The sequence below is a fragment of the Botrytis cinerea genome, chromosome 7 (genome assembly GCF_000143535.2).
Source record: "Botrytis cinerea B05.10 chromosome 7, complete sequence".
NCBI lineage: Eukaryota > Fungi > Ascomycota > Leotiomycetes > Helotiales > Sclerotiniaceae > Botrytis > Botrytis cinerea.
Genome location: NC_037316.1, coordinates 664,046 through 685,098, shown reverse-complemented (window position 1 = coordinate 685,098; position 21,053 = coordinate 664,046). Strand labels below are relative to the sequence as shown.

The following is a 21,053-nucleotide window of genomic DNA, read 5'->3' as shown; positions in this document are numbered from 1 at the left end:
CATGCTAATCAAGTCAATGTTTAAAAGTAAATCTTACTTTTGTAGAATGCAATGAATACATGCGTCGCCTTCCTATGACGATATCAGGCTACTCGATTTGCTACGTTACTTGTGCCCTTCAGATCTATATATCTATCGGGTCTCGAACAGATTCTGCTCAGAGCAAGTAGAGTGGCAATCATCTGCCTCTTTCCAAACCTCGGAACTAATCAAGTAGACGACTGAGTTCTCTTCTTTAAATTTCTTTGAGTGGGTATATACCGCCACTCCCAGATATTCAGGCTTCAATGTTGGAGTCTGATTTGTATTTCAATGACTTTGTTTCTTTCCTGGTTTTGGAATTAATGGTGATCTATGGATGTGCAGGATGTTGTTGTGAAAACTTGTTCCCTTTTTAGATAATAACTCATATATTGACTTTAGAGTTTGGATTGTGATAGATCGTATTTGTATTGGTTATACTAGAAGAAATACATGCATACATGTCTTCTAATCTAGACTCTCTAGCTTGTCGTACTTATCGATTTGTCAAATAGTCCGGCTACATTCTGAATCGCATTCATTCGACTTCGATTCTATGAAAATACCTGAAGCGGGGGGGGGGGGGGGGGGGGGGGTACTACCTGGGTATTATTGTTCTGAATAGACGTACAAATTTGACACGAATTCAGTGATCAACCTCATCTCAAATCCGAAAATCGTTTATCACTAAGCAATGGTCTTCTTCCAATGTTGCATGTTGCAAGATCAATCCAGAAGTGTCTCATCACCCGTGTAATTCTCTATCTCCTTATTACTTGTAGAGTCATTCCCGAAAGGTATGTATGGACAAATTTGCTAAAGATCTTGGAAACCGTGAAGTCGGGAGTGTAAAATGCTATATCGAGTTCCCTCATAATGAAAAATCTCCAAAAATATATCACATTACATGCCATGTAACCAATCTACAATAAGATGGATCGAATGCAATGAGATATAGGTAGTAGTCATTCCAATACCCAGATCTCAATGCTTTTGTGCATCTGTCCGGTTAGACAAGGGATTATAAATTTATATACGCAGCAGCCCACAACCAATCAGGTCGCTTAGCTCAGTTGGTTAGAGCGTGGTGCTAATATCTATTCTGTTCTTTCAGATGGGTTTGGCACGCCAAGGTCGGCGGTTCGAAACCGCCAGTGATCAATGTTTTTGTTTTTGCTGGGAGTTGGGATCAATACTGCTCTCGAACTTCCAAACCCATCATGAGTTAAAAAATTCCAGTTAACTCTGCAATAAATAAAATTGTTTTTTTTTGACGTGTTTTTGGACAGGTGGAATGAAGATATGTGAGTGAGAAAATTTCAAACGTTTCGATAGGTTCAACTTTCCCATCACTCCACAAATCCGAAGACATTGACGTTGGGCCCTTGAGGGAAGACCCTTCTCCTTAGAGTTTCGGTTCCCCACGTATACTCGCTATTGAATTTATCAGTTCCCGGGTTAAGAGATTACTCAGACAGGTGATTTCTACCATTCGAATTACAGGTAAAACCACGGAAGAAGAAGGTCAAATGGAATTCGATAGATGTTCTTTCCTAATGTGCATAGATCACATTTGCAAACCTCATTTAGATAACATTAGTCATTCGTACGTGTACCCCACCAAGACACAAGAAGATAGCAAAACTTCGAAAGTTAGATGCCCAACCAAAATATTCCATATCAAAAGCTTCACTAATCAAAACACAACTGAGCTTTGCAAAAACAAGGGCCATGCCGGGATTTGAACCCGGTTTATATAGATAAAAAATATTAAAATGGACTCATATAACCCTAAAGGCAATTTTTGTAATATAATTGAAACAATGAATTATAGAATATTAAAAAGATTTTAAAATTAATTAGGAATTGAAATAAATAAAAATATTTATAGATTTTAAAAGTTTTATAAAAGCTACTTTATTTATTATTATTTTACTGGATAATTGATTTTTATATTTTTTGTATTTATTACTTTTTTTATATAAAGAAATATTTAAATAAGTTTTATTATTATAGTTTTTGTCAAGGTACGGGTAAAGACTTATATTGTATTATAAGAGTAGAAGAGCTATAGAAGAGTAAAGCCCTATTTATAGAAAATAGAGCATACTAATAATCCGTATTCAAGGTATAAAGACAATTATAGAATATATAATTAGCATTATGATAATACCCTCTACTCAAAACAATCGATTTACAATTACAATATAAATTAATTTGAGGTAACAAAATAATATTAAAAGATTTTTATTTTTAATATTAAATTAAAGTGAATCTTTTTAAAAATAATAATTAATTAATAAAGCTTTTTAAATCTATTTCGGTTTTATTTTGGGATTATATTTAATATAAATATTAATAAAGAATCAAATTGATTAAAAGTAATCAATTTTTTGAAATCTACTTAAATAAACGGATCTAATTTATTTAAATTTATTAAATAAAAGATAATAATTACATTTTCCTAATTATAAAGATTTTTAATAAATTACCAAAATACTAAATAGTATTTCTATTTAATTTGATAATAAAATCCATTCTTATTATAGTAATCAAGGATTTCTTCGAATTTCTATTATTTAATTTCTTTTTAAATTTTTCATTATCCCTTTTAAAAATTCGATTTTGATTTCTATACAATTCAATAATATTAATAATATTTTGATCTGATAATTTTAATAAATAATAAAGTAATTGAAATAATAAATTATAGAATATTGAAAAGATCTTAAAATTAGTTAAGAATTGTAATAAATAAGTATATTTGTATATTTTGAAAACTTTATAAAAGCTATTCCATTTATCATTACTCTTTTTTATTAAACAATTGGTTTTTATATTTTTTATATTCATTTATATTTTATTATCTTTTTTATATAAAGGAGTATTCAAATAAGTTTTATTAATATAGTTCTTATATTTTTGAATCGATTAAATTATAAATACTTTCAATTTAATTAAAATGAAATCAAATCGATTTATAATTTCATTAGTTTTAAAAAACTCTTATTTTCTTTGATATAATAGATTTAATAAAATAAATATAAAAAGTTTGATATTAAGATATAAATGGAAATTATAATTAATAAAAAATAAAAAGATATTGATAATTTCTAATATAATATTATTTAATATAAATTCTGCAAGTAGAAATTAATTAAACTAATCATTTTAATAGAAATTCATAAAGATTTGAAGATATTGTTTGATTATAATATTGATTCTTTCTATTTGATTATCAAATTTGAAATAAAATGAAAAAGATTATTTTAAGGTAATTAATAATTATTTAAATAAATATTTTCAAAATTCAAAAACGAATTATGAGTTTTTATCGAATACAATATTATTAAATATATTATATAAATAATAAATCTTTTTAATAAATCTATCTACGAATTCCTTTATAAATAATTCTATAATTAATATAAAATAATATATTTTGATTAAACAATAAATAATTATAATAATATATTGATACTTTTTTTTATAATATTTATTAATTAATAATAATATAATATAGTTCATAGAGATATTGAATTAAAAATAGAATAATATTAAAAAGGATTTAAGAAATTCAAATACAATAAAATGGAAAGCTTTCATTTGAAAATAGAATTAGTAAGTTTATATAAACTTTTCGATTTCCTTTAATATATTGAATCATTAATATATATAAGAAATAAAATCAATAGTTTTAATATAACCGAAATATTCAACCAATTCAATTGAATACATTTAATATATAATCTGTATACAAAGTTTAATAAAAAAAGGAATAAAAAGGTAGTTATAATAAAAGATTTTATTATTTATTAGTTTATAATTTTATAAAGCAATTCGAAAATCCTTTCGGATATTTAATAGCTAATAACAAATAAAGGGATTCCAAAGTGTTATATATATAATAGTAATTAATTCAAATGATTTGTATACCTTATTAATAAGATTATCAATTAATTTATTAATATTAAAGATAATTATATCTATTAAGGTTATAATTAGATCTAGATTATTATTTGCTTATAAAATGATATTCTTAAATATAATAATATCGAATATTCTTTCTAAAAGAATTATCTATAAGTGATTCTTGATTTAATTATTATTAAAATTAATATATATTAAATAATCTTCTATTTTATAATTCAAAGTATTAAGGTGAATAACCTTATAACCAAATCAATATATAATATGGAAATTGAATTCAAATAAGAATTCAATTTATTTAATCTATTATTGATTTAATATTTTTATTAATATAAAATATTCAAGATTTTTATAATTAATAATAATCTCGAATAGCTTTTAAACCTTATATAATTCTGATTTCTATTCCTTTAATAATTTTATAATAATTAGGAATTCTTTATTATAAATTTTGTAATTGTATTTAATAATATTATGTTTTAATAAGAAATATATTATTGAATATAAATATCCTTTATCATTATATTATAAAAGGATGCCATCTGTAGCCCAATCGGAAATATTGATTTCAATAATTATATAATAATAGTAATCAAATATAATAAGAATTGAAATAAAGGAGAAAGTGTTTTTCAATATTTTGAAGATATTGTTTTAATTAGAGATTCAATCTTATATCTATTCTTTTTTTAAAAAGCGATTAAAAGATTCCACAATTCTAAAGAAATTATAAATAAAACATCAATAAAAATTAACAAATTTAAAAAATCATTAAAGATCTTTAAATTTAATTAGCGATTTTTAATTGAATATAATATTAATTTTCTTTAAATTTATTTCTATACCTCCAAAAATAATAATTAAACCGAAATATTTAATTCTTTTTATTTTGAATTTATATTTATTAATATTGATTTATAATCTAATATTAATCAATCATTGAACTATTTTATAAATATATTTTCTATAATTTATAATATTTTTGAAATAAATTAGAATATTATTTAAATATATTGTATAAATTTTATTTAAAAGATTGAAAAGAATATAATTAATATAATTTTGAAATAAAGGAAATATATTGTAAAATTCAAAAAGTATTATTAATAATTCGAATAAGTCAAAACGAATAATAAAAACAATCTTTTATTTATAGTTTTTTATAATTCATAGTTTATTGAAGGTAGTAATAATATTGAATTTGATATAGATTTTTATATAATATAAAATATTAAGAATTTCTTTAATCAATAATAAAGAATATCAATTTTTAATATTAATATTATTTAGTTTTTAATAATCTTAACAAATTTGAATACCTCCTTCAAATTTGGTAGTTAAAAAAAGTGAAATAATTAATTAAAATTAAAACTTTTAAATAAATTCTTTATTCAAATTATTATCAAGTTATTTACAAATAATTTAAAATTCGATTAAAGATATTAAATAATCTTTATTATATAATAATTCTTTATTTAATATAATCTCAATCTTATAATCCCAAAAACATTGCAATAAAAGTTTATTTATTAAAAAAGATAGGAATTCTAAATACAAATTGTAAAATCAAAAAGATAACTTATCTTAGATTTTTATAATAAAAGGAATAAATCAATCTATTTTTTCTATAAATTTATTAATATTATTATTTATCAAACTATAATATAATTAAATAATATCTTTTATTATTATATAATATAATTTACAAATTCTATTCAATTCATTTTAGAATATTTTTATAATATAAATATTTGAGTTTTTATAAAATTGAATAAAGCTATTGATTATAAAAAACCTTATATTTTATATTTCAAATTGGATATCTTATAAATTGTTAAATAATTTATTTATAGAATTTAATAGTATTAATATTTATAATAAGAATAAAATGTTTTTATTTTATAATAATTTTTTGTATATTTTAAAGTTAGTAATTATTCGAGTTGGAATTAATTTTTGAATTAATTGATTCAGAATTATTTTAATTTAGATTTTCATTTTATTATTGATATAGCAAATATAATATAGATTTGATTTGAGTAGAATTTTGGGATTGGTATTGTTAGGGTTTTCCTAAATAAATAGGATCTTGATAAATTTAAAGATTATAAATAAGATTTTAATAGATTTAAGGATTATAAATTGATTTCGAAATAAAAATGAAATGCTTTTATAATTTTTATTAATAATTTCTTTTATAAAGGTTAATATCGAAATGAATTATTGCAAAGATAGTTTATAATTGATTAATATAATTTTATAACTTTTTGGTAAAATTGTTTTATATTTATTAATAATGTTAGGGATCATAATTATTATAATATTAATAAAACAATAATATTTGAAACAATATATAAATATAAATTTAAATATTATTATTAATCAATTGATAATAGGATTATAATATTAAAGCTAAAAAAAAATTAAAGATTATAGAATTTATAATTAATAAAATAGTGATATAAAATAAATCAATCTCTTTATAATTATTAATTCATATATTCAAAAGTGTATACTGAAATAGAATATCAAATAACTTTTTATTAATTAAAAATAAATAATAAATATATAAATATATAAAACTTTAAAATAATTTTTTTATTAATAAAATTATAATTTGCAATTTTATTATCTATAAAATTAATAAACAAAATAATTATATTAAATATAAAGAAGATTTCCATTAAGATTTTAAAAGATTTATTATTTATTAATTTAAAATATAAAGAATTCTTAAATATAATTAATCTTCTAATCTATAAAAATAAATTTCCTATAAAGGATTTCGATTTACAATTATAAATTGAAATTAATCTTTTAACATACCCAATTAAAGAATTGAACTTTCGTTTTTCTTTAAATGAATAAATCCTTCAATATACCTTTCTAAATCAATTTCTTAAATAAAATCAAAAAAAAACTAAAACAATATAATATAACAATATAAATAAAAAACGATTAATAAATAAAAATAAATTTCAATATAAAAAAATAATAATATTATAATAAAATCCGAGATTTTAATATTGATTAGTTATTAAAAAGCAATTAATATAAAAAGCATATTTTATATTAATAATAATAATAATATTATATTTTATATTATTGACTCATTTCTTTTTACAATTGCTTTTAATATCATTGGATTTTTTATAATAAAGATAAAAACTGAATTCAATATATTATTTTCAAATATAACGAAATAAAAAATATTAGTTTTAATAAATAACATTCAATTATATAAAATCATTAAAAAGATTCAATATAAGAAAAAATATAATAAAAATCTATTTTCTATTATAAGATTTCTATTAATCTCAATTAAAATTGATATTCTAATTTTTATATTAATTATTGAAATGAGTTTTTTCTTTTAAATTATTGTAGATACCTTATTATCAAATTATTTATATATCGATATCAATAATCAAAGATTTATTAAAATAATTAATCAAAATATTAATCAATTTTTATAAAACCTTAAATTTAAAATCAATAATTTATTATTCGGTAATATTTTTATATTTAATAGTAAGCTATTTGAATTTAATAATAAAGTTATTAAATAAAATCTTCTTTATTTTATATTTATTATAATTTATAAAAACTTTTCTTAAAAGATTAAAAATCTAATATTACTTATTCAACTTATATTAAATAATTATTATAATATATTATTTGAAAAACTAAAAATTGGAATTATATAAATTATTAATAATTATATCGAAATATATCTAATTATTTATATAAACAAAGCCAAAAAACAAATTAATAAAAAATATAATCTTTTGAAATTTCAATTCATTCTCATAATTTATAATTAAATAATAATTAATTATACTATAAAATATTATATATTAATCCTAATACTTAACAATATTCTATTCATTATTATTAAATTTTTCAAAAACAATAAAATACTTTCAATAAAACAAAGCATATAAATTATTATAAATAACAAATTTTAATATTTCAATTATATTCTTTAATTCAATAATCTTTAATTAAATATCAACAATTCAAACTTTTGTTATAATAGTTTGAGTTTATAATAAATTTATAATTGATTTGATTAATTCAAATACAATTTAAACAATTAGGAAATGTATAGTATTCAAATTATTGAATAAACCTATAAATAAAAAAACATTAGTTTCAAAGGAATTGAAAATATAATTCAAGAAAAGGAATTATAGGAATAGATTAAATATAAATATTTGAATAACTATTTTTAAAATACTTTCAAAATTGTAAAACAATCTTATAAAATTTCTAAATAATAATAATTAAAATATACAATAAATTTATAATAAATATAATCAATATAATCAGAATATAGTGTTAATAGAATATAATTTAAAATGAAATTATAATAGCTTTTACAAAAATAATATAAATTATCAAAATATAAATAAAGATTTATATTATATTATAAAAATAGAAAAGTTATAAAAAAATGAGATCCTATTTATAAAAAGTAGAACATATTAATAGTTCATATTTAAGGTATAAAGGCAATTACAGAATATGTAGTTGGCGCCGTGACAGTTTTTGTATTTTTGAGTCAATTAGATTATAAGTGTTTTTAATTTAGTTAAAATAAAATCGAATCGATTTTTAATTTTGTTATCTTTAAGAAACTTTCTCCTTTTTTTTTCAATATAATGGATTTGATAGATTAAATATGAACAATTTAATATTAAAATAAAGATAGTAATTGTAATTAATAAAGAATAAAAACATATTGCTGGTTTTCAATATAATATTATTTAATGCAAATTTTGTGAATGAAAATCAATTAGATTAATTATTTTAATAGAAGTTTATAAAGATTTAAAGGTATTACTTAATTATAATATTGATTTTTTTAATTTGATTATTGGATTTGAAATGAAATAAGAAAAATGTTTTCAAAGTAATTAATAATTGTTTAAATAAATACTTTTAAAATTTAGAAACAAATTATAAATTTTTATTGAATACAATATTATTAGATACATTATATAAATAATAAATTTTTTTAATAAATTTATTTACAAGTTTTTTTTAAAAATAATTCTATTGTAGCGTTTTCTACTCACAGCCAATGACGGTTAGCGTTGACTCGTTTCTTTAATCAATACACAATCGTCTTCCCGAAAAAAAAAACTTTAGGGTGGTTCCCTTGGATTTGTGATTCGCCTCCTGTCACTCCAACTATGAGTGTTCCATAGTGCCTCAAAGAACCATTTTTTGGTAATTACTGATCAAACAAATTTTTTTCAAAACAGTGCAAGGTTTTCCGAAGGAAACCACAGTGCATACATACTTCACCTCCCCCAAAACATAAATGCCGATCAAAACGACCTGTTCCCATACTTCAGAAGAAGGAAGTTGAATGGCTTCTATATTCTCACTATCATTCGTACAAATACATTCATAAGAACCTCCTGGAACTACGGAGGGTTAGTAATCAGAAACAATTCACATCATTCTTGGGTACGACTTCAATCACATAATGCCTGTGACGGAGGGGGGAAGGGTCTGGTTACTACAATCAGTGACGGTTTGGGCCGGAGAAGAAAAAATTGAGAAAAAAGTGAGCGCCTACGATTTAGCGATCTTTGAGTGAAAAGTCGTAACAGCAGGAAAATGCAACTTAAACTAGTTGCAGATACTGTTTCAACGTCGACTGAAGCTAATGGCACTCCTCCATTACCACGTCTGTGGGCCCAAACGGTTCACTAGAAATTAGCAATCATCAATGAACAATTATCGGGGTCCTCATCCGTGCATCTTCTCTGAAAATTATAAGATGGTTCCTCATAACACAATGTACCATAGGGCATAAATTCTCCAGGAATATCTCAAAACTTCTGAACTGACGAGGAACTTGGTGCATAATTGAGTGTACTCATCCAATGGAGTCTCGGAGTTGGCTTGGTTTGTCAACCTTTGATCGCCGCGTTTGAAGGCATCTGGATCGTTAATAGACTCATCATCTCCCGTATGATGAGAGGAGGTCCAACTCAATTGGTCGACGGTTACAGGAGTATGAATGAGCAGCCCATTCGTGATCAGATAGCAAAAAGGACCAAGAGGCGCTAGACGCTACATTCAACAAGTCACTTCAAACATCGTGGGGAAAATCACATAACAACTCCTGATGGGCATTTTTAAGGTATTAATTCAAGTCACCGGGGAGCTTTCAAATTCTTCGACAGCGTGTCTCAAGTTTCCCAAGAGTTACTAACTTCTCAATAGATCTACTTGAAAGATTGCTGGACAGTAACCCGGTCTCTGAAAGGTGTTGGAACAATCCAAGATCCGGCACATGAGATCGACCGCTCGTCTCAAAGAAAAGTTCACCTGGTAGCTTCGGCGGTTCACTTCTACCCAGGCTTTATTGAAAGGAGAACATGAGCTCTCACAGCCCTAGGAGCTAGACAGGCTCGTGGATGAATGCACAACCGGACAAGGCGGTGAGGACTCCGTCGAGTTATAGTGAAGTACAAAAATTGGGGTGATGTGCGGAATCGATGGTGTCCTTGATGATCCAAAGAACCCATCGAAAAGTATGGAATAAAGCTGGATGATATATCGGTTTCTCCAAACGTGATAGAGACCGTCATGGACTTTCACCAAGACCAAAACTTTATAACTGACATCAACACATTCACTTTCAAGAGAGTGATATTGCCGCTAAAAGAAACCGCGCTAAATATCTCCCGCCATCTCTTTGGCTCAGCTTTTCGACACTCGCTATATCAAACTCTTCTTTTACTAACAACAAACTTTGGATCGAGAAGTTTTACTTTTTCAGATCAAATGAAATAACGCATCTTCCTTCTGCTTTGTTTCTCTATTCACAAGACTGTATGCTCGGAGCCATGAGCAAATAATGAACCAAGTTACAAGTGATATATCCAGCAATCGAAAAATCACGGAAGCTGAGTCTAACAACGATACTCAATTTGAAAACGATTGCGAGTTCTTGCCAGTTGAGCCCAGTATTGGGAAATCAAGCAGCAGAGTCGTCAAACTCATAGCAAGAAGCGCAGAAGACGACGTACCTACGCCGCGAATATCGCATCGTGAAACAATCACGAATTCCAGAGACCAAATCTCAGAAAGTTCGCGATCTTTACTTCCCAATACATGTTACCCCAAGGACTTCATTCGAACAAATACTCTCGCTGCCACTAGAAACTCTGCAATTCAGCGCGCACCAGAGCCGAACGAGGATTGGGATCCAGCACCCTTGTCATTAGGATCCAAATACAAGACTGAAAAACTTAACTTTGGCAAAGGACAGAGCCGTGGGAAAACCCTAGCTTCCGCAGATTGGCACCAGCAGGCAAATTTACAAGCTAGAACACGTCTTCCAGATAGCCCAATTCGTAGAATAGGAAACACGTTTGGTCATAACTCGTCGCTCAGAATCTGCGAACCCACGGAGATAGTCCCTTTGACATTCCCAGGCTCACACATCTGGAACACGGTCGATAAACTACAGACGACTGCGCCTCAAACAGAAGAAGACATGGAACTCAAGCCATCCAGACGAAATGAATACAGGCGAATTGATCGGCTTCTTAAGGAAGACGTTCTACCTTCCCAGGAAATAATCGATGAATACGAGACATCGTACGGGGAATCAATTCCTGTGAAGCTGCAGGTTCGCATAGATGTTTTGAAAGATAAACTCAAAGTCGCCGCTGCTGCTGAAAAGAAGCGTAAGGCTCAGGCGAAAAAAGAAAATCCACGCAAAACACCAAGGATAAACACAGCGAGCTCACCTGCATCAGGTTCCGATTATCTCAGGGAACCTTTCTCAGTTTCACCAATTGAGGAAGAAGAAGAACGTTCCTTTCCAGCCGCGGTATCAAGCAGCAGTCCATTCTCTGTTAGGAACCTGAGCGAGTTGGGTCAGCATGGTACGGGAAGTGATAGGAACAGGCCAGTCTCTATTGAAGATGATGGACCCTTGGACTTCAGATGCGGTTCTCAAATGAAGGATGAAAACAAAACCATTGTTGAGGTGGAAAAAAGTGCAGAAATAAGAACTCTACCTGAAATGACACATACCGCGGTAACCACTCAAGCTTTCAGGATTGGTGCGAAAACTGTCGGGATCGCCAACAAACTCTTCGACGACCTATCTGAAGCGGTGATGGTATTGAAGCATACACGTCTGTTAACGGGTTCTGGAATTGCAGATGAAGTTATTCGCAATTTCGAGAGATCCAATTACACCCACAAATTGGAGAAGCCAAGATTCTTCTTTCTCGGGAAATCCAATGATACGCATCCGCATTTCATGATTAATGGTGCACCCAGTCCCTCTAGGTTTATTCCCATGTTTACCATACCAATGACTGAGAACGATGAAACCATGTTGAAGATTCACCAGCAAAATGTGTTGAAAGACTCGGCACTATTCCAGGCATCCGCTACCGGGGGTCACAATCCAATTACTTGGTACTCTACACAGGAAACATGGAAACCAAAGACAAAGGTTATTGCGGTCACAGAAGATGAATATAACCACTTGGTTGAAGTACGAAAAACTCGCTATGACGATTTAACAATGGAAGGCGAAACAGGGGCGCAGAACGGAACTAATGCAGGCCCGCGTTCGAGACCTGCTGTTTCAGCCACGGGGAGCCTTCGCAACCGACCATTGGCACACACTAGTGCCGTATGGCCAAAGTGGGCAGAGGAATCTTGGGAACATCAGCGTACAATGGTAAACAGAGCTAAGCATGTTGCGGCAGAGTGGAACAAAGAACAGAGAGAACGAGTTGAGACTGCTAATACAAATTTGCCTGCAGACAAACAAGTGAAATTCGAAAGTGTAGAGTGGGAAAGATTTATGAGGGTAACTGGAAAGCCAAGGGCACCAATTCGATCCATGGAATATTTCGAGGAAGAAGCGAATATTTGGGACAGTGAAATTAATAACGATACGGTTTTGTTGAGTCCCGGTCCCGCAATCTCTAACAAAGAACAAACACCGTCCCCGCTACCACAAGTGCAGAATCCTATATCGGTTCCCTCAGCCCAATCAGTGGGTCCCTTGAATCAACAAATGATTCCCTTAGCTCAATCAATGAGTTCCTCAGCCCAATCAATAGGTCCCTTGAATCAACAAACGATTCCCTTAGCCCAATCAATAGATCCCTCAGCTCAATCAATGGATCCCTCAGCTCAATCAATGGGTTCCTTGAATCAACAAACGATTCCCTCAGCCCAATCAATGGGTCCCTCAGCTCAATCACTGGGTCCCTCAGCTCAATCAATGGGTTCCTTGAATCAACAAACGGTTCCCTCAGCTCAATCACTGGGTCCCTCAGCTCAATCACTGGGTCCCTCAGCCCAACCAATAGGTCCCTCAGCTCAATCAATGGGTCCCTCAGCCCAATCAATGGGTCCCTCAGCTCAATCACTGGGTCCCTCAGCTCAATCACTGGGTCCCTCAGCCCAACCAATAGGTCCCTCAGCTCAATCAATGGGTCCCTCAGCCCAATCAATGGGTCCCTCAGCTCAATCACTGGGTCCCTCAGCTCAATCACTGGGTCCCTCAGCCCAACCAATAGGTCCCTCAGCTCAATCAATGGGTCCCTCAGCCCAATCAATGGGTCCCTCAGCTCAATCACTGGGTCCCTCAGCTCAATTGATAGTTCCAACACAGATGCAGAATTCCGCAACAGTAACTCCTGTCACGGAACAGCAGCCAGTAGTATTACAGTCTGTAGAATCTCAAATGCCCCCACCTCGTCTATTCAATAATACATTGTTGATTGATCAACCCAAACCAATTCACAATCAAAATTGGCATGAGGAACATCGGTTTCGGAGCTATGGTAATGACACCATGGAATCAAGTTACCCCAACTTGAGCCGCAGTTATACTGCGTCTCCACAGTTTCAAACATCATCTTCGGGACCCATGCAGCATATGCGAATCCATGGATTGAGACAGGCAAATGATATGCAAATTCCTCGGCACTTTTCCGCATCTCCAATACTGAGCCATGGTCACTCCAGTCAGGCATTCTATACTCCGGACCCAAGCACTAGTGGCCCTGTCTTGAATGGCTCTCCACCAATGCATCAAGACTTGCAGCAACAATACACGACCCAACGATTCCCACATTATCAGTTCCAGCAACATCAGTTCCCACAACATCAGTTCCCGCAACATCAGTTCCCGCAACATCAGTTCCCACAAAATCAGTTCCCACAAAATCAGTTCCCACAACATCAGTCCGCGCAGCACCATGCTCACCAGGGGCAGATTCCACGTCATGACAGTCATTTCATTCAACCTGAGTACAGTTCCCCGGTACCAGTACCATTTGTGACGTTGGCTCAGGTTCAGAACTCAGCACAGAGCCTTGTTCAGACTCCAGATTTACCAGGAGATGATAGCACAGGGGAGAGTGAACAAGGAAATCAAACAGGACCTTGGGAGGAGCAAGAGTAAATAAATTGAATCAGTTGCAGGGTCACCATTGTTTTCCGTTTAAAAGGTCTCGCGATTCGGCTGGTTAGCATGCATGGTCATTATCATAGGGAAAATTTGCACACTAGGGCCACCATCTTTTTTTTTCACTTATGACTTCATATGCCTTGGCGCATATATGTACCTATCTTATCATTCCCATTGGGTTAACAAATCCTACGAGGACACAGGGGAATGCCCTAAGGTGTGCACTTGGTACGTATAACGCACCGCTTGTACTCTTAGTTCTTCAGCACCTTCGTACTCAGCTATTATCGTAGCATAACAGTTAGTTCGCTCGAATAATTATTTACTTTCTCAAGAACTTCATTTCTCATTTTCCCAAACCATTTGCAACTTCAATGAATTATTCCGTTTCCATGAGTTTGGGTTCCACCGGGAAGTCAATTATTTCACTGATCCCGACATCAAGGTACTTGTGGGTCCTATTCGCCCCAAGCTTCATCTTCACCCCACACATCCCTTCCTACTCTACACAACCTATTATCTACACCTCCATAACTAAGCGATCACATTTGTTATGTCAATAACTCCTTCCAGTGATTTGCCAGAGTTTTAATGTATATTCATGATTCGTTTTGATCAATATTAGAAATCTCGTTCGCTATCTTACAATCTCTACGATTTCGCGCCCGGGAACAAGCTTGGAATCGCGTGAACTCTACATGATTTCGAAATCCCGAAACCACTTGCTATGGATCCAACTTTGAGAGAAGTACAGGCTCATTCCGAGTCCGAAGGTGGGATCATTTCATTAACGGAAAAGAAGAGGAAACGAACCCGAGAAAGCATCCATTCCGAGATCGCTGAAAATGAAGGGTGTAGCGGTAACGGGAGCGGCGTCGAAGAGAAGAACATTGAAGTCAAAAAGTCCAAAACGATAATTCCAGGGCTTGCTTCTGTGGGATCATCCCCCCCACCACCATCTACAATTAAACCTAGGCGTGTTGCAAAAGCCTGCGTTGCATGCAGCAAGGGAAGGCGTAAATGTGTCGATCCCAAAGGGCCAGATGGCTGTAAAGGGTGCCGAAGTAGAGGAATTCAATGTCAAATCCCGACAGATTCGATGCTAGCTAGGCCGAGCGCCGAAACCACTGCGTCTGGTGATGATTCAACACTACTGGCAGTAGATACCACAATGGAGCCCCCCCGAGATCCCTTAACGAACGCGAAGATGTACAACTATCTCAAAAACGTGGAATTAAAGGAGCATTTGGTCCTTAAAGGGTTTGATGGTGATATGCTTCCATCTGGGAAAAGATTAACAAGACAAATCCTATTGAACGAACTTTATAAGTTTGATGAGAAGGAGGGGTTACCAAAATACCCACATACGTCGTGGACGTCCTTGAAGCCAGCGACGAGCGCTCCAGGGGACGCCAAAGCATTGGCAATTCAACCATGGGAGAAAACTCACGATTTACAATTACAAGATTCAGAAACTCATTTCACGATGCAAAGTCTCTCAGAACCTCGACACAGGAATCTCGTCTGTACACAATGCAAGGTAAACTTTACAATTAACAAAAGTTGTGACAGTAAGTTATGTCCACAATCTTTATCCAATTCTGCAAATTCCTAGGAATTTTAATTTGATGCAAGTGATGCCTACTGACTCCCGCTTTCTACAATAGTAGGCGTCCCATGCAGCCGATGCAAAGACCTTGGTCTCGAGTGTACTTACCCCAAACATGTCTACCAATACTGGCAAACACATTTTAGAGCCGCCAAAGACATAGATTTCACGAGAATCAACGACTGGGATGGAGTTCATGGCGATGGCGTCTCAATTGGGGTGGATGTAAAACCCGAGAATGTTGTACAGCCTTCAACACAAGCGGTCCATTACCTGGTCATAACAGTCGCGTAAGTGTATCTACCATGTACCCTCTCCACAGGAAACATTCTTTCTGATTACTCTCGTTACTAGTCGATTATCAAGTGGTGACAATTCAGCTATCATGGCCTTACTACGAAAAGGACCCCGAGTGGGCCTAATGTGGCGGGGCCTACTTCGGGTCGGGAACCGTGGAGTACGGTACTCAGAGCCAGGTGAGTGTTTCAAGTCAATACACATCCAAATAAAATTCGCTTGTTTTGCTGCAGAATGGGAGATTGTTGAGTAAGATCATCTCCAATTGTGTTTAGAGGACCACGAATTTTCATCATCGATACCCAAGGGACAAACTAATGGGTTGATTTATATTATAGCCGGTATTGCGAGGTTTGGCTATATAGCATTTTGTCGTCAGGGTACAATATCCGTTCCAATCACTCATGGGTATATGAGTGAAAGTGCATCTGGACTGGCACTACTACGGGCATGGGTTAATGTGTTTAATGAAATCATGGTAGAAGGAAACACCAATCTCCCAACAGAGATACATGTTGTTCTATTTGGATTTGCAGGATTCGGTGTGAATATCGGTGCCTGGAGGGAATTCTTGGATTGTGTCGAGGCTTGGGATGCGAAAGAGAAAACAGCCGGTAGAACACATGTTCCAAAGCTTGCGGACAGGATATTTTTGGTTCCAAGTGTGGAGCCAGAGGTAGTGGACGGAACCGCAACGTATTCGTTAGTTCCAGGAAAAGATCTATGTGTTGATGCAGAAGCGTTTGAAGGATTTGCCGGTACGATCACATGAAGTACACCTACCATTCACTTTGACTTACTAACACTAAAACTTCCAGACAAATGCTGGGGAAAGTTTAGATTGACATCATTGCACCGGAGAGCAGTGTTTCACTCATTTAATAAGGCGAACGTTAATGCTGAGTTACCCGAGCTCTCATACCAGGTTATTGACCCAATCTGGGACGATGTGGAGAAGAACGATATATTCTTAGAAGCTCTTGATCAGGAATATCGACATAGATCCGCTGCATTGTCCTCGGCCACCATACCCACCCATAAAAATGTACAAAATCGAAATTTGACGAGAAACAGGTTTTGATATCTGATGGTTCGTTCGAATCTGATCACGGTTCTTATATACACAAGTTCCAAAAGTGGTTTCACATGGCAATTAAGTTGAGATGAATACACGATGAAGGGATTAGCCTTGCTATATGCATATAGCTAGATGGGAAAATTGAACATTAAAAGACTTTGAAATTGCTTCTCACAAGACAGATTAGCTAGATCCTCATCGAACTGTCCAATCACAGGGTCGTGCCATATCACTCTTGTGATTCCAATTCAAGTGACTCGCAGTGATAATTTTCGAAACATGTCTCGAACTACCCCTACTTACATAGAACATAGCAAGTACTACATGATCGATGATTAGTGGCCGCATCTTGGGCCCGTGACTTATTGATCAAAGGGAGTCACATGGCTTCGGCTGTAGTAACAAAAGGTTTTACGTGCCACATAACCATCTGTTATGTAGATTTCAACGGTTTAATGCTCTGTAAGCACAGGAAATGGCTTGCGGTAAGGAACGGTCCAGAGAATAGCAAATAGCTAGAACAAAGCATGGAACGCCACATGGAACGACACATTACTGTAACCTCAACAAAATTCATACAAAATTGATTCTTCAAATAAACTCAACAATTTTCATAAATGATTTTAAATTATCATTTCAATATATCTCTTTCAAATACTAATAATTTATAATTAATTAATTATACTATATAATAAAAGAAGATTTGTAATATTAGAAAGATTCTGAATAGAATTATTATTAATTATTTCAAAGAGAGTGATAGGACAGTGATTACATGTATTAATAACTATAAAGATTGACTTAATAGACTTAAGATCTAGATTACAAAATGAAAGATATATATATATATGTATATGTAATATTATTCATATAAAGTATTACATATTATGTATTTCATATTTCCAATACTTATTTAAAAAGATTATTCTCTTTTAACTTTTGTAATTGAATCTTAATCTACTATAAGGTCTAATATATTCTTATATCTTTCAAAAATTATTCTAATATATAACTTTATTAATTTATTTATAATTATATTTTTAATATTAAAATAATTATTATTAATTTATCGCTTTTCAATAAGATCTTTAACAAAGTAATAATAACATAGTTTATCATCGAATAAATCACTTTCACCTCAATTTATACTTTTAAAATTATATTATTCAATAATAATCGAATCAATTAATTAAAATTATAAAAAATCTAATAATCTAGAATCTATTTTATTTTTTTAATAAATTCTTATATTATATCCTATCTTTTCACATTTATTATAATATCAATTAGAAAATACTTTCCTATTAGAATTCCCTTCTTTTTAATACTTATTATATTAAATTTGAATATTAATTTTTTATTGAAATAATATATCAAAAGTCTTTTATTTAGTAAATACTCCTCCTTAATATAATTAAGTTTTTTTTATATATCAACACTTACTTAATATCTTATTTGCTATTCGATATATATAATTCTTTATATTTAAAAATATATTTTTATAAGTTAATCTCTTTATACCTTTAACTAAAGTTAATACAGTTTCGAATATAAATATAAAAAAACTTAATTAATAATAAATTATTTGAGTTTTTATTAAATTATAAGAGATTTAAGAAATCTATTAATCTAGATCAAAAAAGGAATGAATAAATATATGAATTTGAATATTTAATTTCGAAAATATAGCTTCAGAATTAAATAGAATTAAACCTATTTCTCGAAATCCTAATTCCATATTCTAAAAAGTGATTGATTCCTTATATACAACTTTAAAAATTATAAAGAATTCAACCTTTGAAATATAATTAATATATATCTTAATAAATCTATTAATTTAATTATTATATAACATTTTAGATTATTAAAACAATTAATATTAAATAATTGAATTAAATAATTTAAATACAATAATAAATATAAATATATAATATTATTCTCTTTATAATATATTTAAAAAACTATTGATTTATAATTTTTATACTTATCCAATATTAATATTCGATATTTACTCTTTTTTCAATTCTTAATATATTTATTAAAATGTTTCAATTATTCTAAATCTATCTCATAATTCATTCACCTATTAGATATAGATTTAATAGCTTATTTTATAGGAAGATTTATTTTAATATATCAATTGGAAAAATAAACTTATCCTTAAATTATTAAAAATGAAAGAATAATTTTACCCTTTCCATTTCCATATATTATTACTATAATCTATTCTTAATTATCTAACTATACTAATTTGTTTCTACTATATCTCTCAATACTAATAATAATTATTACTATATATATAATCCCTATTATAAAACCTATTTCATCGAAATTATAAGAATCTCTATTTAAAATACTATATTTCGCTTATATATTAATAATAATTGTTTCTTTTAATTCTATAAGATTATAAGAATTCGCTTGAGTTTCGATACGAAAGATAAAACTATTTATTTTATAATAAAACAATGTATATTATCGAGGGTCGAAAGCATATAAAGAGTAATTATATATATATATAATTTTATATATATATAATATGGAAGCATGCTTGAATAAATGATTAATGGATTATATAAGCAATGTGATATATAATTTTGATTGAAAAATTATATAAGATTAACTTTCTTATTTTACAATTCAAAGGATTAGATCCCTTTTTATGTTTATTTATTTAAAATTAGTTTTCTTTATTTAAATTTCTTTTTTTAATCCAATCATTCTTTAAATAAAAAATCTATTATTCCTTTTATTTTTTTAAAATGATGATTAAGTGATTAACTATTATTTTATCGATTTTATTTAATCGATTTATATAGTTTTCAATCTTTCATTATTAATTTATAATTTGAATTTATAATAAAAATTACTTTATTCTTATTTAAATATATATATATATAAATTAAAAGATATCAATATTATATTATATTATTATTTTTATTTATAAGAATAATATTATAAATAATAGTTCTTTTTAATATGTATTATTTTTTTAATTAATTATATATAAAATAATAATAAAATAATGAATAAAACAATATTATATAATTTTATATAATTTTGTGAAGTTTTTGTAAAGTTATATTTATATATTATATATTATTTTTTAGAATATTATTAGTTTTATTAAAAATCTTTTTAAAAGGGTAAAAAGAGTATTAATTTATATATTCTAATATTAACCTTATTAAAAAACCTTTTTCAATAAATAAAAAGAATACTAATTTTTATTTTTATAATTATTTAATAATTATTATAATTTTGAATTATATTAATAAATTTAAATAATTTAATTCTATCCAACAGTTTAATCAATTTATCAATTATTTGATTATTAATCGAAATTTAATTTAGATCTAAAAGTTTTTTATTTATAAGATCTTTTATATAATAATATTTTATATTTATATATTTGCTTTTATTGTAATATGTAGTATTTTCAGATATAACTTTTGCTGTTATATTGTTTATTTATATTAGAAATTTTTTTTGATTATATTGATTTAATTTGATTAATATTCTTTTTAAATATATAATTTCTTTAGTAATTAAATTTATAATAATTAATTTAGATTTGATTGTATTTTAAATTATAGTTGATTATAATTTAGTTTTTTAATTAATTGGATTATTTTTATATATAA

At 29.2% G+C, this 21,053-nt stretch overlaps 2 protein-coding genes across 2 annotated transcripts; both read left to right on the top strand.

The window, feature by feature from the left end:
• Window positions 1–9,080: 9,080 nt before the first annotated feature.
• BCIN_07g01790 (hypothetical protein) lies at window positions 9,081–14,758 on the top strand. Its single transcript, XM_024693886.1, has 2 exons — window positions 9,081–10,111; window positions 10,195–14,758. The coding sequence occupies exon 2, from the start codon at window positions 10,832–10,834 to the stop codon at window positions 14,417–14,419; it is 3,588 nt and encodes a 1,195-aa protein (XP_024549675.1). The 5' UTR covers window positions 9,081–10,111; window positions 10,195–10,831; the 3' UTR covers window positions 14,420–14,758.
• A 207-nt stretch (window positions 14,759–14,965) lies between these two features.
• BCIN_07g01780 (hypothetical protein) lies at window positions 14,966–17,636 on the top strand. The gene is made up of 5 exons (XM_024693885.1): window positions 14,966–15,996; window positions 16,096–16,324; window positions 16,389–16,510; window positions 16,670–17,089; window positions 17,150–17,636. The coding sequence occupies exons 1-5, from the start codon at window positions 15,153–15,155 to the stop codon at window positions 17,410–17,412; spliced, it is 1,878 nt and encodes a 625-aa protein (XP_024549674.1). The 5' UTR covers window positions 14,966–15,152; the 3' UTR covers window positions 17,413–17,636.
• The last annotated feature ends 3,417 nt before the right edge of the window (window positions 17,637–21,053 follow it).

What these genes read in the sequence shown, in the direction of transcription:
- BCIN_07g01790 (XM_024693886.1), top strand. Translation starts at nt 10,832, where the DNA reads ATGAACCAAGTTACAAGTGATATATCCAGCAATCGAAAAATCACGGAA.
- BCIN_07g01780 (XM_024693885.1), top strand. Translation starts at nt 15,153, where the DNA reads ATGGATCCAACTTTGAGAGAAGTACAGGCTCATTCCGAGTCCGAAGGT. An exon ending in AATTAACAAAAGTTGTGACA is followed by an intron (nt 15,997 to 16,095) that starts GTAAGTTATGTC and finishes CTACAATAGTAG; the next exon opens with GCGTCCCATGCAGCCGATGC. An exon ending in AGCGTTTGAAGGATTTGCCG is followed by an intron (nt 17,090 to 17,149) that starts GTACGATCACAT and finishes TAAAACTTCCAG; the next exon opens with ACAAATGCTGGGGAAAGTTT.